This window comes from Corythoichthys intestinalis, chromosome 3 (genome assembly GCF_030265065.1).
Source record: "Corythoichthys intestinalis isolate RoL2023-P3 chromosome 3, ASM3026506v1, whole genome shotgun sequence".
Taxonomy (NCBI): domain Eukaryota; kingdom Metazoa; phylum Chordata; class Actinopteri; order Syngnathiformes; family Syngnathidae; genus Corythoichthys; species Corythoichthys intestinalis.
The window spans coordinates 55,498,631-55,515,866 of NC_080397.1; the positions used below are offsets into that span (position 1 = coordinate 55,498,631).

The 17,236-nt window shown below is 39.5% G+C and overlaps 1 protein-coding gene across 2 annotated transcripts in view; it reads left to right on the forward strand.

Moving 5' to 3' along the window:
* Nucleotides 1-12,724, forward strand: part of LOC130913270 (mitochondrial import receptor subunit TOM70-like) — a 68,007-nt gene extending 55,283 nt beyond the window's left edge. Inside the window, exons 11-12 of one of the 2 annotated variants that reach the window (XM_057831738.1) lie at nucleotides 8,974-9,111; nucleotides 12,553-12,724. In XM_057831738.1, coding sequence (XP_057687721.1) covers nucleotides 8,974-9,111; nucleotides 12,553-12,577 — 163 coding nt within the window. In that variant the 3' untranslated portion in view covers nucleotides 12,578-12,724. The remainder of the gene's footprint in view (nucleotides 1-8,973; nucleotides 9,112-12,552) is intronic. The other variant, XM_057831737.1, reaches the window with a different exon arrangement.
* The last annotated feature ends 4,512 nt before the right edge of the window (nucleotides 12,725-17,236 follow it).

Sequence of the window (17,236 nt, forward strand, 5' to 3'; positions counted from 1 at the left end):
TCCGGTTACCCGATGGTAAACTGGATTATTTCTGGGGAGGTTGAACTCGGTTCGTAGTATAGGCCACAGGCAGTGCTTATCGTGCTGAGTGTATTCATAAGCACCCATAAGCTGCATTCACATTGTTTGCATTGTAAACATCATTCCAGTCTTGAGTTTAGAGATGTTTTTTTCATGATTTCAATGTTTTGATCAATTCTGATTCTTTTGTACACTGTCGGATTTACGCAGTGGTTGCGTGGAGTGTAGTTAAGATAGGCAGATGATCGGTGATATAGCAATGTTGTATCCGTGCAAATTAAAGTCAGTTTCTTTGTTTTCCTTAAGCCGGTTTTCTGAGACGGCAATAACATCAAACTTGTTATTGAAGCCCTGTGTAGAACCAGCAAAATCGGCAGTGTATCAAATACTTGTTCTCCCACTGTATTAGTAATTTGTCTAGATGTTCAATGTATTTCTTGTTGTAGTTTGTGTTTTTCTTTCTTCTCTTGTGTTTCTTTTCTTCTGTTTCCCCATAACCCCTTTCTGTTCGCTGCTTTGTCATAATAAACGAGGAATGTATTATTGAATGATCACGATGGGCGCATGTCAGACTCTCAATGTGAAACATTAAAACTGTTCAGACTATCCGGTAGGGCTGGGCGATATGGCCTTAAGTACGTATCACGGTAAATTGAGCAGATTTACCTCGATAACGATAAATGACGATAAATTCGCCCAAGCAGAGTGTTATATAATTTGAAAATTTGAATCAATGCATGGAATACAAATTAATCGTTTCTCGTTAAATTTATTCAACCAGCTTTCAGTTTAACAATTGCACATGCAGTCTAAACATTAAGTATTAAAAAAAAATCTTGTAAACAATAAGAATGCTTGTGTGAACATTTATAACAGCTTGTATGACTTGAAAAATGTACAACATTATAAAAATCAATATGACGACTGTGCAAACATGTCATTCAAACCCAAATGACTTGCAGTATTAACAGTACACTTCAGACAACTTATCGGTAATGGCTGCTGTGACATAATTATTCAACACAAGTGTTTACGTTAAGGTTTCAGTTTTGTTTTTTTGTTTTTTTTTCCCCGAAACATTTTTAATACATGCACCCCCCACACAGGCACAACCAGATTAAAGCTGTATTGCTCTGATGCCAATGAAACATTTAAGGTTTTATGATGGCAGAATAAAGCAAACACATACAGAAAAATAGCTGTGGCCATTAAACTGTCATATTATATAAAGGCTTCACTGTTGGATTATACTTTATGCAGAGTGCTTTACCATCATGAAAGCTTTCAGAGAAATCACAGAGATGCTAAAACCGCGACATGATGATTGCTACACGGAGGTCCGTGCCCAGTCCACTCATTAATTTCAGCCGTTTCGACAAGGTTAGAGCCGCTGTCCGACTCTTTCACGTTCATTTGTAGCCGTTGTTAGCCGCTGGCGTTAGCCTGTGGCTTGGCTACCAGAAGAAAGCACTGAAAGCATCCTCTCCTGATATCGTGAGAACCAGGGAGGACAGCGGGTGAATGCCCGTCTGGAACCCGCCAAGAGTTTACTTTATGTCGGGTGAAAGTTTGGCGAAGCTAACTTAAGCCCGACTCCATCACGTTTGCTTGTAGCGTTAGCAGCTAGCGTTAGCCTACCGGGCTTCTGTTTGATTGGCTTCCTGAAAACCACGTGACTCCAGACGTAAGCACGCTGTCTGCTTTCTTAAAGGGGAATGAACGTAGCCGAACAACACAGCGTCAAAGCGGGATAAAAAGACTATATTGTCTTGTTTTATTAAATTACCGAATTTACCGACATGGTCAAAATTACATCGGTCATCGTGAAGAATTTCGGTGACGGTGAATTTTCGGTTTACCGCCCTGCTCTACTATCCGGGCACTTAGACTTTTATTCTCCGTGTCAAATAGATGAACAGGACAGGTTAAAAAAATGAAATGAAATAAAAGCTTCAGGAATCTTTCGCAGGGGTTTTGAATTAATTCGTTGATTCTGATGATTAGGTTAGTAGCTTCTTTAGAGTACCTTTTCATGATATGCAGATATTATGAGATGGTGATTTTTGTTTTTTCTCGACTTTTTTTGCCAAAATCATCAATATTGAAACAATGAAAGGCTTGAACTACTTCAATTGTGTGTAATGAATCTAAAATATATGAAAGTCTAATGTTTATCAGTACACAACAGAAAATAATGAACTTTATCACAATATGCTAATTTTTTGTGAAGGACTAGGATATGAAATAACATTAAGGCAATTAGAACAGTAGAAAGGTTGGTGATATGTTTCCTTTGAGTTTTGGAACTGGTAATATGTCAAAGTTACAATGTGGTCAATGTAAAAAGTTCATTTTTAGAGCAGATCTATTGTTGGGGATAGACACAGCCACTAGTGTACATCCATTTTCAAATGTTAACGGAATACAAATATAACAGGTAAAGATGCCGATCGATCGGGTCCGATCACATCATTTTCAAAGTATCGGAATCGGCAAAAAAATATCGGACATGCCTTTTTTTAATTAAAAAAAACTGGCATGTCCGATACAGTATATATATAGTATATATATATTTTTTACTGTCAAAGTTAACGCGTTACGCGGCACGACCCATTCACGCATTGCCGTTACAGCCTATAATATCGCTATTTTGGATATATACAGCGATAAGAGCCAACGCCAAGCAAGTGAAGTACATGCAAGTATTCATTAAAGCCGTGCAATTTATGAGCAGAAGCGTTACAACACTCCGAAAGTGACTATGTATGTTGTGGAAGTCGCTTTGGAGTAGTTGGACAAGGATTGAGCATTTATCTTAACGCCGTGCAATATGCCCAACGCAGAGAAGATATAGCATTTGCAGCCACCACACACTGTGATGATAGCATTTGCAGTCACCACACACTGTCATGGTTGCACCATTTCCACATGGTCATGGCCACTTCCTATCATGCATTTGGGCACAACACTTCAGTGTCATTTACTGAAAGCTCAACAAATACACTAGATGGCAATATTTAGTCACAATATGCAAACTCACATTTATCCTACAAGAATTAAGTCTTTCTATCAGTGGATCCCTTTCACAGAAAGAATGTTAATAATGTTAATGCCATCTTGTGGATTTATTGTTATGATAAACGAATACGGTACTTATGTACAGTTTGTTGAATGTATAAATCCGTCTTCATCTTTCCATTCCAACAATAATTTACAGAAAAATATGGCATATTTTATAGATGGTTTGAATTGTGATTAATTGCGATTGATTACGATTCATTAATTTTTATGGTGTAACTAACTCGATTAAAAATTTTAATCGTTTGACACCCCTAATATTTTTTAATCAAATTCTTTTCTAATTGTATTTAATGTTACAGGCAAAATGTCTTACACTCATCCAGAGTCTTTTGGTTTAAAGATTGGTTCATAATAACAACAAACATCCTCCCCTGCCATTTATTGTCGCACTCACAAAGTGTGGCACCGAAAAAAACTTGGAACATTGTCAGCATTGTCATGTTGGACAATAAAAAAACCATACTTGGAGCAATTGAATTGAGTTTTATTCATTTTTTTTTTCTTAATGCATTGCCAAAATGTAAACGATCAGGAAAAATTATCGGGAATGATTGGAATTGAATCGGGAGCAAAACAAAAAAGCAATGGAATCGGGAAATATCGGGATCGGCAGATACTCAAACTAAAACGATCGGGATCGGATCGGGAGCAAAAAAACATGATCAGAACTGTTGTGGTTCTGATTGAGCAGGGGACCCAAGCGCAGAGATGACAGGCAAAACTGGCAGTGACAACACTTTATTGGCAGGTTTGGCAGAAGGTGTTGAAATAGTCAGGTGAGTCTTTGCGATAGATGAGCAGACGGGCAAGCAGGTGTTCAGGCAGGCAAGTATGGCAGGATCTAGGGAATAAAAGAAAAATTAGCTTAATAGTATTTTTCAGGTCTTTTGACTGAGGCTGGAGTCACCAACTCTTTGAGCTGAGTTGTTGATCTGGCGATGAGGTGAGGCCAGGCACTGGTTTAAGTAGGCTGTTAACGACGATCACCTGCACCTGGTCCCAGGCTCACCCATCTGTCCAAACCTGCAATCAAGACACGCACACACACACACACACACACACACACACACACACACACACACACACACACACACACACACACACACACACGCACACACACACACACACACACACACAAGGAGGAGCAGGGCTCAGGAGGCAGGATTCCTAACAAGAACAACCCTAATACAGGCAGTGGCGGACTTGGCAATTTTGGAGCCTAAGGCGAACATATACAGGGGCCCGCTTCATGGGTCGGGGGTTAAAAAGGTGAGAAGGGTGCGGAGGAAATATGTTCCGGTCTGCTAGGGCTGTCCTAAACGACATATTTTCTCCTGATTAGTCAGCCGACTAGTTTTACGATTGGTCGACTAATCTAATTATTTTCTTTTTTTTACTTATTTAGCAATTTAATTTTTGTTGACGCTTATTCATAAAACCTGTTTGGAACACTTAAATTCTTTGTTAAAGTACAAATAATCATGTAAAAAACAAGAATTAATCACAAATAAACAACGAGGTTAAATGCTGATAGCATTTACTAGTGCAGAAGAATGGAAAGTAAAGAAATTCAAAACCCTGACTTTGCCTTTCCAACATTATTCAAAACAATTCTTTAAAAAAAAAAAATCTAGCATTATTATTATAGTATACTACTATATATAATAGTAGTATGATAATTATAATAATTATTCATTGCCAATCATATTTGTCATAAAGACTGTCATTTGAAAGCTATTCTTAGTATAGAATCTGTAGTATTCACTCAACATATAATAATATTAATTTTAAAGTATGTGGGATTAACTCCGGAAATCGTTATTTATATGACGAACATAACGTGCTTTTATTTTGAAATGTTCACCGGAGGTACGTTCGCTAAACTGCTAACCGAAAGCTTTACACTCCGTGAAAAAAAAACATTCTTCGTCATTGCTTGTGGTGTCACTAATAGATTTTTTTTTTTTTCATTAGCAAATGCTGTTAACCAGCTGTTCACTGTTATTGTATGACTGATTGGAACTGTACTGCATTTTTTCGCCACAGCATATGCTGTCAGGTATTTTATGTTCGGTGTGGAAAAGAGGAAGAAAGTTAAAAGAGGCATTAGCGGCCTGTTCTCAATTTCTCCCTCACTGCACTTTGGCTCTCATGGTGAGCACGTTCGCTCATATGTTCGAAATAAACGATAGCCGACGTGCAAAGTAGCAAGTGAGCTGTAAAAATAGCGAGCTTAGTGGCGTGAAAAACGCGGGAGAGCTAAGTGAAGCTAACGAACATCTAAGCGAAGCTAAGCGATGCTAAACGGAGCTAAGCGAAGGTAAACGGCGCTAAATGAAGCTAAGGGACTGATACTCAGTCCGTCGTCTTGGAACAATCCATTGTAGTGTGTTTGTAGGGGGGAGAGATAATATACATGCAGCATTCAAATGGCTTTCTTTTTTGTTTTGTTATTTGTTTATTTGGTATGCTGACATAATTATACATGGCGAATAGTTGGGGGTGCTGCTGGCTCCGGTGGCCCAAGCTTTTACTCGTTGGGGCAAGGGCAGCTTGTTGGGGGCCTAAGGCAATCGCCTACTTCGCCTGAATCGTAGATCCACCTATTAGAGCCTTGTTCGGGCCTAAAAATCCAGCCCGCGTGTATTAAAAGCCCGACCCGGCCCAAGCAATTAACTTGCAGGCCCGAGCCCGAAAAAACCCGAAATTGAATGTTTTATTTGTATGCCCAAGCCCGAAAATGCCCCCAAAATTTTACGTTTTATTTGTAGGCTTGAGCCCGAAACCCCCCCGAAAATGTAAATTTCATTTGTAGGCCCGAGCCCGTTTTATTAGTGAGGACTCAGGAGGAGGAGCAAATGTGGGGATGCGATTCGTGGTTGCGTTTTGTGTGATCACATTTGTGACGATGCCTATGTGCATAATAACAAATTAAAACCAGTCTTTTGTAACAAATTCTCCCAGGTAAACAAGACTGTAAGATGCATATTCAATTAACATTTATATTTGTGTGTCCGTTCTACCAGGTGGATAGTTCATGCATCATTTCATTTATTTTAATTTCTTTGAGATGGCAGAAAAAACGCAAGTTTTCTTAATGTTTAAATAGTCTACATATTTTTATGATCATTATAAATGCACGTACACAACGAAATAACGCTGGAAAGGTTTGTTAAATACATTTCTGTTTGGGATTTTGTGCTCACATGGACGCGCCTCTTTGACAAGGAGAGGAACAGCAGCATATACTAAAATAAACTAAAAAACTTTTAAATAACATTCTTTATTTTAATGACTCGCATCAGAACACACAAAAGAACAACCTGCCTTAAGGAGTACTGAAACAAAATAAATAATAACATTTTAAGGAACACCATGCACGAACTCCATGATGTCCTGCTTAGCACAAAGAGGTGCAGCCTTCGAAACAGATGATAATAACGATGTTTGACTAATATCTTTTAGGCCAATACAGTTTTTAAAATGCCTGCTCAGCGTCAAAGTGCCAGTCTTTCTGCTCTCGTACGAGAGCAAAGCGCCACATTTGTTGGATTCGGCAAGGCCGACACAGTTTTCTGTAGCATCTTCCACCAGAAATTTAAATGCTTTCCACACACCACTCGTAGATTCTTGCCTTTTCAACCCCCCCGTCTTTAGTTTGCTTTTCACTTCTTGGTGCTGTATATTGAAATTCGGAAAGGAAATACCAGGATGCAGAGTTGCTCGACTTGCGGAGAGCGAGGGGAAAATTAAAAGGAGGGCGGGGCCACGGCGTTCATGTGCGCAAAGAATGCACTGGCTCTGCTGCGGCTCATGTTTGGGATTACCAAAGCGCTTTCTCTGTTTTATCCATAGGGATGGGAATTGATAGGATTTTTACGATTCCGATTCCATTATCGATATTGCTTAACGATTCGATTCTTTATCGATTCTCTTATCGATTCTAATTTGGGGGGAAAAAAGAACAAACATTTAGATTGGCATTGAGTTTGTTTAATCAGAAGTCACAACCTTAAAATCTCACAACAAGGTCAAAAGAGGCCCAAAGCCTCAATATTAACTGTGGCAAAAAGTGGCAAATGCACAAGAATGTTTAACATTTTACTGAAACATTTTTATATATTGGTATATATTAGCATATAGGTAGTTGGTCTGCCGTTAGCAATATGTGTTAAACTTGCAGGGGTCCCCAAACTTTTTCCAGTGAGGGCTGCATAACTTTTCCCTTCTCTGAGGGGCCGGGGTCAGTTTGTAACAGAAAAAGTGTGACGATTGCAGGAGTGCCTGAATGTAAAAAAAAAATATTGTTTTTCAGAAAGCCACAATCAAATAACCCTTTCTGGATATTTCACGGAACAAAAGTAAATAAAATAAAAATAATAATATAATATAATAATAATTAATAATAATAATAGCACTATTAATCAAATAGATAATAACCAAATAACCCTCTCTGAGTTCTTCACAGAAAAAGGCCAGAAAATAAATAACACTATTGAGAAAAAAAAAAAAAAAAAATCAAAATGCTCTCTGGTATTGTTCAGGGGGCCGGACTGAATGTTGGGGCGGGCCGTAGTTTGGGGACCCCTGTTAGAGTATTATTATTTACCAGTATATTGAAGTGCATGCCTTTTAGTTTTTATGGTGCTTTCACGCTCAAGTGGGGGTGCCCTTGCGCTTCCTCACGTGAAGAAGAACGCGAGAGAAAGCGTGAGAGAGTTAGTGAGAGAGGGAAGCACTGCTACGACCCTATGTTCTTTGTTGATGCTTGTAAAATATCTACAGAGGCAACGCCTGTATGTATCATCTTTTGTGTTGTTGTTGTGTGTTTCCACTCGCGATCGGACACTTAAATCCAGTTGTGTAGTGGTTTGAACGATGTGCTAATGCTAGCGAACGCATGCTAACTGTTTTGTTATTACAGCTAATCATCGCTGATTTACGTTGATGCAAACCTGTTTGTTACTGGGGACGAAATTATTTGTTTCATTTCTATTTTTATTTTCACTCTTCAAGTGATGGTTGAATAAAGTCAGCAAATTATACAAACGTCTTCTGTATTGTCATTTCGGAGTTTAGCTTGCTGTATAGGTGTCTCGGTGAGGACAGTGCTGTCTATTCCCTCCCGACAGTCTATTCCCTCCCGATGCAGTTATCTCTACCTTCCCTCCCGATGTAGTTATCTCCACCTTGCAATGATTGCAAGTCGTTTTGTTGTAATTTTTCCTCGTGAATTGAAGACACACTTTCGATCGTTTGAATCTACGTGCTGTCATTGTTATGTTTACGGCTGCAATGCTCGTGCTAAACCATCGTAACCTTTCATTTTCACCCTCTTTCCTGGTGAAGTTTAGCCAAACTTTGGAGCGGGTGGTTGTTGGTGCCATGCTAGTTTGATGTGTTTGGACAACAAGACAGTCACGACGCAATATGCGTCTTCAGGACTCGTTAAAGGGATCGTTAAGGCTATTTCATTATGATGTCGAGGCCTCGAAACACTCGGAACCGGTTCCGAATTGGAATCGGATTTCGATTCCCATCCCTATTTATCCAATTTATTTATTTTATAACAAGTATTCCTTAGTTTAACATCCATACATCGTCTTAGTATAAAAATATATATCTATTTAAAAAAAAGTTAGCGAGAGAAGTCCAGCCCGACCCGACCCGAATGTAAATGATTGACATTTTGGGCCCGACCAGTCGGATTCGGGCTTAAGATCTAGGCTCTACCGCCTATGATAACAGGCATGTTCATCCATAAACTGCCCGAACGGGTTGACTGTCTGATCCTAGCGCACATAAAATACAAGTTGTCTTATGACCCACGTTATTTTGACATGAAATAACTAAGCATAACTTCCTTTTCAGAGGTAATTACGATAAGGCAATCGAGATGTCCACCAAGGCTATCGACTTGGCTAAAACGGCGAATGACGTGGGCACCCATTACACAAAGCGCGAAGCAGCGTACGCCCACAGAGAGGTATTCAGGAAGTACGGCATCAGGTAACTCCTCCGCCACACTGAGGGATGGTTATTCTCCAGTCGTCACTGTGTTAAGCTTTGCATCCATGTGTTCAAGCAAGGGAAAAAAATTCAGAGTTGTAATTTAAAAAAGATAAGAGACCATCTGGAAATATATGGCGGAAAACGAAGCTTGCTCCCAAAAATGGATTATATTAAAGTCTTAATTCACCAAACCTCACCAGATATCCTCATTCACTTGAATTGATATCATTAAAATTTTGAGTAAAGGGAAGGCTTCCAAAAATGCTGGTGCAGACCATCTAGATCCATATCTTCCTCAATTAAGTGCTCATTTTATCAGTCCATATTTAGCTCATATTTTTAACCAAACCCTTCTTTCTGGCATCATACCAACCTCATGGAAAACTGCTACTTTTCTCCCGCTACATAATAAAGGTGACATCTATGATCTCAATAATTACCGTCCAATATCCAAGCTTCTGTTTTTATCCAAAATTCTTGAGTCTTTGATCCAATTCTCAACTACGTTCTTTTATTGACTCATCTAACATACTTCAGCCGCAACAGTCTGGTTTTCGCCCAGGTCACAGTACAATTACAGCTACAGTTTCTGTCTTAAATAACATTGTCTCCTTTCTTAATAATAACCAATTCTGTGCTGTTCTTTTCATTGATCTTTCAAAAGCATTTGATACCGTTGATCATAAAATTCTTCTACATAAACTTCAGGCCATTGGTTTAGATGTTAATGCTCTCAAGTGGTTTAAGTCCTACCTTACGGACAGAATACAAACTGTTGCTGCTGACGGTGTTCAATCAAGTCCACTTATTATTAAAAATGGGGTGCCGCAGGGGTCTGTCCTTGGACCACTCCTTTTTACATTATACATTAACTCATTTGCTCCCGGAACCGTATAAATACGTTTTATTTTTAAATGCCCAATTGTCCCACAACCGTATTTATACGTCTTTTGCGTTTTTTTTTAATAAGAAGCATATATAGCTTCCGCTGTATCTGAGAAACAAAGAAAAACGCTCCAAACCAATTTTAAAGCAATAAAACTGGCCACTGGAGGGCAGTAGCGCATTTTGGAAGACTAGACAAGCCGATTCAACAGCAGTGAACGGCGGCCAGCATTGTCAAAACGCTGGCGGATTGAGCCCAGGCGGCGCTCCGACCGGACAAAACAACGAGAGGACGCCTGGGACACCAGGCGCTGGACGATCGTGCAAAACGAGTGAAACCCCCCGTGGATCGGCTCGCCTAGCAGACCCCGCAGAAATGCAAAAATAATCCATCTTTGTGAGACAGAAAACGATGAGGGAAAAGTTTACACAGCTGACGTGGCGACAACGGCGTCATCTCGGCGACAAACCGTCATCTCTCAGTCGTTGTGTGTGAATAAATTGTTACTATTCTATCTAAAGCTCTATTTGTCTGGTTGTTCATAGTATTTTGTAAAAGGAAAACATTATTCAGATGTTTGGGATGTAACTAATGCAAAAAATAGCTTTGTTAAAGTCAAAGTTATGTTTGAAATGTATGCGTTTACAAAAAGCTCATTTTCTCCGTTTTTTCATAAGAAATTGGAAAATTGCTCAAACTAAGCTATTTTCTAATGCTGATTTCTAAAGAATGGAAAAAGATACGAACTTACTTTTTTTTTCTACTGAAAGAAGAAAGTCCAATCTTTCTTTTGGTGGGTTCAAGGTTTATATAGCAATAGAACAGAATTTTCTGTGGGCCTTGCAAAATCAGTCAAAATCCAGAAAAAACGGCCGGGAGCGAATGGCCTTGCTCTGGTGAAAATGGCTGGGAGTGAAAGAGTTAATAATATTCTTCTTCTTAATCAATATTGTAATGTCCACTTTTTTGCTGATGATTGCTGATTTTGCTCGAAACGAATTTGAGCTGGGACCACAGTAACAAAGGCTACTATCAGTAACAAAATGCGCCTGCACTGCCAGACATGGCCCCCGGCTGAAGAAAGTACACGTCCAGGCCCGTCTGCTGTTCGCTAGAGAGCATTTGGATGATCCAGAAAAGGACTGGGAGAATGTGTTATGGTCAGATGAAACCAAAATAGAACTTTTTAGTATACAGGTTATCGTGTTTGGAGGAGAAAGAATACTGAATTGCATCCGAAGAACACCATACCCACTGTGAAGCATGGGGGTGGAAACATCATGCTTTGAGGCTGTTTTTCTGCAAAGGGACCAGGACGACTGATCTGTGTAAAGGAAAGAATGACTGGGGCCATGTATCGAGAGATTTTGAGTGAAAATCTCCTTCCATCAGCAAGGCATTGAAGATGAGACGTGGCTGGGTGTTTCAGCATGACAATGATCCCAAACACACAGCCAGGGCAACAAAGGAGTGGCTTCATAAGAAGCATTTCAAGGTCCTGGAGTGGCTTAGCCATTCTCCAGATCTCAAGCCCATAGAAAATCTGTGGAGGGAGTTGAAAGTCCGTGTTGCCCAACGAGAGCCCCAAAACATCACTGCTCTAGAGGAGATCTGCATGGAGGAATGGGCCAAAATACCAGCAACAGTGTGTGAAAAGCTTGTGAAGAGTTACAGAAAACGTTTGGCCTCCGTTATTGCCAACAAAGGGTACATAACAAAGTATTGAGATGAACTTTTGGGTTTTGACCAAATACTTATTTTCCTCCGTGATTTGCAAATAAATTCTATAAAAATCAAACAATGTGATTTTCTGTTGTATTTTTCCACATTCCGTCGGTCGTGGTTGAGGTTTACCCATGTTGACAATTACCTCTCTAATCTTTTCAAGTGGGAGAACTTGCACAATTAGTGGTTGATTAAATACTTATTAGCCCCACTGTACAAAAATAGCCCTGTGAGAAGTTCATATAATTAAAAAAATCACAGAGGAGTAGAAGAACTTTAATATAACGAGGCAATTTTTTTCACCCTGCCTCTTTTTTTTTTTTTTTTTTGAACGCCGCCTCTTAAAAGAATCGTAATCATTCGGAACCGGAATCAAAACGTGGAATCAGAATCGGAACCGTTCAATTCCAAACGATGGGCAACCCTATTCAATATGTACAGACATCGGTTCCAAATTGAAAATTAAAACCACGAAACCAAATGTGTAATGTCTGTGTTTGTAATAAGGGGGCTTGATTGATGGATAATAGGCCTGTATGTGAGAAGCAGCTAACTTAAAAAAATAAATAAAAATTTGTAAATATTGAATTACCCTTTTTTTCCCATTTTTTTTTTTTTTGTGGTCAGCATGTACACTTTGACATGTAAATCCAACACCTGTGCTGTTTGAATAAGAGAAAAACCTTTGCTATCAGGCTGACCCAAACGCCTCCTTTTTATAGCTCATAAATGATAAAATCTCTGGTACAGTTGTATTTTCATTTTTTAGTTTCTAATTTTAAAATCATTCCCTGAGCCTGTCTTTTTTTCTCTCTCTCATTTGACAGACTGGCAGATAAGGTGTCATTTTAAGAATGGAAACGTTTCAAGACAGCCACTTCGATTTTGACTGACAAATTCCTCTGATATTCTTCATCGATACATATGGTGACCAAAGTAAAATAGAACTTAAATCTGAATAAAGTTATGATTCCTGGAAAGACATGTGGTGCTTTTCTTTTCTTTACTGTATCAGTCAGTGTTGCCCAACGACAGCCCCAAAACATCACTGCTCTAGAGGAGATCTGCATGAAGGAATGGGTCAAAATACCAGCAACAGTGTGTGAAAAGCTTGTGAAGGGTTACAGAAAACGTTTGGCCAAGGGTACATACAGTTGTGGTCAAAAGTTTACATACAATTGTGAAGAACATAATGTCATGGCTCTCTTGAGTTTCCAGTTATTTCTACAACTCTTTTTCTCTGATAGAGTGATTGGAACAGATACTTCTTTGTCCCAAAAAACATTCATGAAGTTTGGTTCTTTTATGACTTTATTATGGGTGAACAGAAAAAAGTGATCAAATCTGCTGGGTCACAAATATACATACAGCAGCGCTAATATTTGGTAACATGTCCCTTGGCCATTTTCACTTCAATTAGGCGCTTTTGGAAGCCATCCACAAGCTTCTGGTTGAATCTTTGACCACTCCTCTTTACAGAATTGGTGCAGTTCACTTAAATTTGATGGCTTTCTGACATGGACTTGTTTCTTCAGCATTGTCCACAAGTTCTCAATGGAGTTTTGGGAAGGCCATTCGAAAACCCTAATTCTAGCCTGATTTAGCCATTCCATTACCACTTTTGATGTGTGTGTGGGGTCATTGTCCTGTTGGAACACCCAACTGCGCCCAAGACCCAATCTTCTTTAAAGTGCCTGTGACACAAAAAAGCATGTTTATTTCATAATACACGTGGTATTTTATGCCCCTGAATGATATGGGCCGCTTGGATGTGTGTGGAAGCGATCGCTATTTTTATTTAGTTTTTTGAATCCCGCGCCATGAAAATGAGTGACTTCCGGCTTCGGTCTTGCATTGAGGAGGAGGGCGCTGTGACGTGTACGGTAGAAGACGTCCTCTTCACACTACAGTGTACTGTTGTGTATGAGGACGAAGGATTCAGTTGATTTTGCGGATTAATACGTTTATTTTTCGCATCACGCCAGCCAGACGGCTGCAGAAAAATCATTCTGTATGAGGGAGAGGCGTATGCGCCTTTTTGGAGTTTCAAAAGGTTCCCATTCACCGTGGATATTTACTGTGGGACCATTGGACTTATGAGGAAGTGAGTAAACATCTTGTTTTGTATTATGTCAAATACGAATACAGCAATTACAAAGTAAACACCACAAACTTTCTTTAAATAAAGGAGTACTTACGGTTGATCATTGATAGGCATGAAAAAAGTTCTCCTCGTGCACATTAGCAGAACGTTAGCTGCACAACAACTGCAGCCACCCTCCTCCGGGAACGAACTGTAAATTGCTCTCTGCCGGGCGGTTTGCCGATCCGCGAAGACAATCGATAACCCAGTCGTCATGTCAAAAAAATCCAGGTTAGTTATGTGTGATATTTCCGCTTCGAAGACTTCGAACATCACTCGGTTCGGGTTAGCATGTCGGCTAGCTGTCACGCCTTTTGGTTTATTTACATTCTCCGAAGCCGGGGAAGGGAAATGACATATGTCCGATTTAGGTGTCATAAAATATCGTTCGGGAGGTGCGACAGTAAAGGTGAAGTCGACAGTTTTGACCATTATGGAGTAATTTTGCCACGTCGTCCTGAATAAATGCATTTTTATTATTTCATATTCCATTCAGCACAAGACTGTTATTTGTCATCACCATGCCATTTATTTAGCAATTGGGGAAAATACTTGGATAAAAAGAATATTCTGTAAAAAATATTGAAGTAAAGAGACAGAAACAAGGACATTTTGCTGCTCTCTTCGTCGCGTTTTCCTCATTGTGAAGACTTCCCCCTCGACGGGCTGACTGGTCCTTCTCAAGCCATTTATATAGCTATTTGGGAAAAATACTTGGATAAAAAGAATATCCTGTAAAAATATTGGAGAGAGAGACTGAAACAATGACATTTTGCGGCTCTCTTCGTCGCGTTTTCCACGTTCTAAATAATTCCTCCTCAATCGGCTGAATAGTAAAACCGATGAGCCCAGTCTACCGCTGACGTCATCCACCTGTTGGGGACGCTAAAGCCCTATAGACCCTACTCACGTGACGTCACAGCCACGCCTCCGCGCCATGTTGTCTGTCTACTCGTCATGTTAATGCATTAGCGCTTCATAAATTCCTCCTATTATGGCGTTTTTCTGCTCGTTAACATTAATAATCAAAATGGTGAAGGCGTGTGTAGCGGTCGGTTGCAATAACAGAGAAGATAGACGGAGAGACTTGAAGTTCTACCGGATTCCGAGAGACCCGGAGAGGAGAGCGAGATGGGCTGCTGCAATTCGATGAGATAACTGGGCTCCAAACGATTACCACAGATGATGTAGTAGTCATTTTATATCTGGTAAGATGCATTTAATATATATTTAGAGGGTTTTGGGCTGACAACCACAATTAAGATCATTGCTAGGCTAATTGCCGACAACATACACTCAGACGTTGTGAATGAACTACCTGAAAATATATAATTGTAAGGGGATAATAAGACAGTTGTCAAACAATTAATTTACAATTTCACTATTGAGGTCAAAAGCCAAAAAATAAATTCAACTAGGGACAATCTGGAGTAATGCTATCGCACTTCATATTTATTACATATTATATATGTATGTAGTGAGAGTGCTATTGCTAGACCATATAAACATTATAAGCCCTAGCTCCATTGATAAATGACATGAAATACATTAGACTTGACAGTGGATGTTAGCAAGAACAAAAGATTTTGAATTGAAAATTTCGTAACTCACCTTACCGAGCACAAGATAGATTCCTGCCGAATTTTCGTGGACGAGGACCTGTTTCACCCAACCAGCAACGAAGTATTTATAAGCCTCCAAGCTCTTAAAGGTTTTCAAACTTTCGTGAGAGTAGGCTGATTTTGTGTGGACAAGATAGTTGTAAATATCAGGGTAGCTGATGTCAGGCAGAGACGGCGAAGACAGCGGGTCGAAAAACATCGATTTAGGCATCAAATATAGATCTGGCGAATGGATAAACTGAAGCTTTTCCACATAACGCCTTTTATGCAACGCATCCAATGAGTTTACAGCGTCAGATAACACCGGGGCTTCCATGAATTGCTCTATAACTTGCACGACTAATTTAAAACAATGAGAATAGGTCTAAAAAATACGGACAATATGGCGGCCGGATACAGCGACACGTCATTTTGTGACGTAGGTGAGTAGGGTCTATAATGGTAGGCGTGGCTAACCGGCAGATTAAAAGACTAATTTCTAGTCATCTGTGCTTTGCTAAATTGTTTTATATAGTCGAATCGTCTCAAAATATGATTCTAATTCACATAATAATGCCATTTAAGACTTTTTTTCTCCTGTCGTATGCTCTTTAAGGTCTCACTGGAACAGCACCAAACAAAAGTTCCAGTGCAGATTCTTGACTCTTGAGAAGGTGATGATGGTGAAACTTTATTGTTTGGTGCCGTTACAGTGAGATTTACAGAGATGATTGACTCAAGAAGACATCAAAATTCCCTCAGACTAGGGGCTGCATGTCAGGCAAAGGCACTCAATAAATGCACAAGTTTACATTGAAATTTTAGACAGCTTTCTTATCCCCTCAATTGAAAATATGTTTGTCATTTTCCAAGATGACATTGCATCATGCGGCAGAGCTAAAATTGTTAAAGCATTCTTTGGAGAAAGACTCATCCAGTCAATGTCATGGCCTGTGTTGAGGTAATTATCGGGGTTGATTGATTAAATATTTGCTTGGTTGATTGATTGAATATTTGCTTGTGCTCATATATACCATAAATAATACATATTGCCATATTTTTCTTACTTATATAACCAGTAAATGATTATTGCTTGCTATACCAGGTTGTAGTATAATGCTTAAGTGTTACAAAGGGTAAAAGAGGGTGTTTTGCTTCATGGCCGCATCATTGCGTAACTAGACCTTCCAAGGCATCTTTAGCACCTGGCGTCTGGACTTTTGTCTAGACCTTCGAGGACAATTTTCCATCCGAGGACATCTTCCATGGCCGCAGCGTTGCATAACTGAAGTGTCTGGATTATTTTGACTGTTTACATGATTGTTTTGACTGTTTACATGATTGTTTACATAAGCTCTTGCTTCCACACGTGTATTCACTTAGTTCCACCTACATGCACACACATATCCAATCAAAAACCACATGGGTGTCTCCAGCTTGCTCTCCCCTCCCTCAGGGCGGCATCCGTTTTTGTTTAGGACAAACACCTAAATAAAATACCAAGGAGGATTTTTTTGATTTAGATCAATTTTGGTAACTCACGAGTCACATTTTGCTCTCCTTGGCCAAGAAAACTGAGTGTCTTCTCCTTATTTCTGGGTAATTTTACAAATGTCTACCTAAGGATCTATTTTTGATATTTTTGAACTTGACAGCCTGCTAATAGCCCAGATCTCAACCCTATTGAAAACCTGTGGTAGAAATCGAAGAGAAAAAAAAAAGGTCCACAGCAAGGCTCCGACCTGCAAAGATGATCTGGCAACTGCA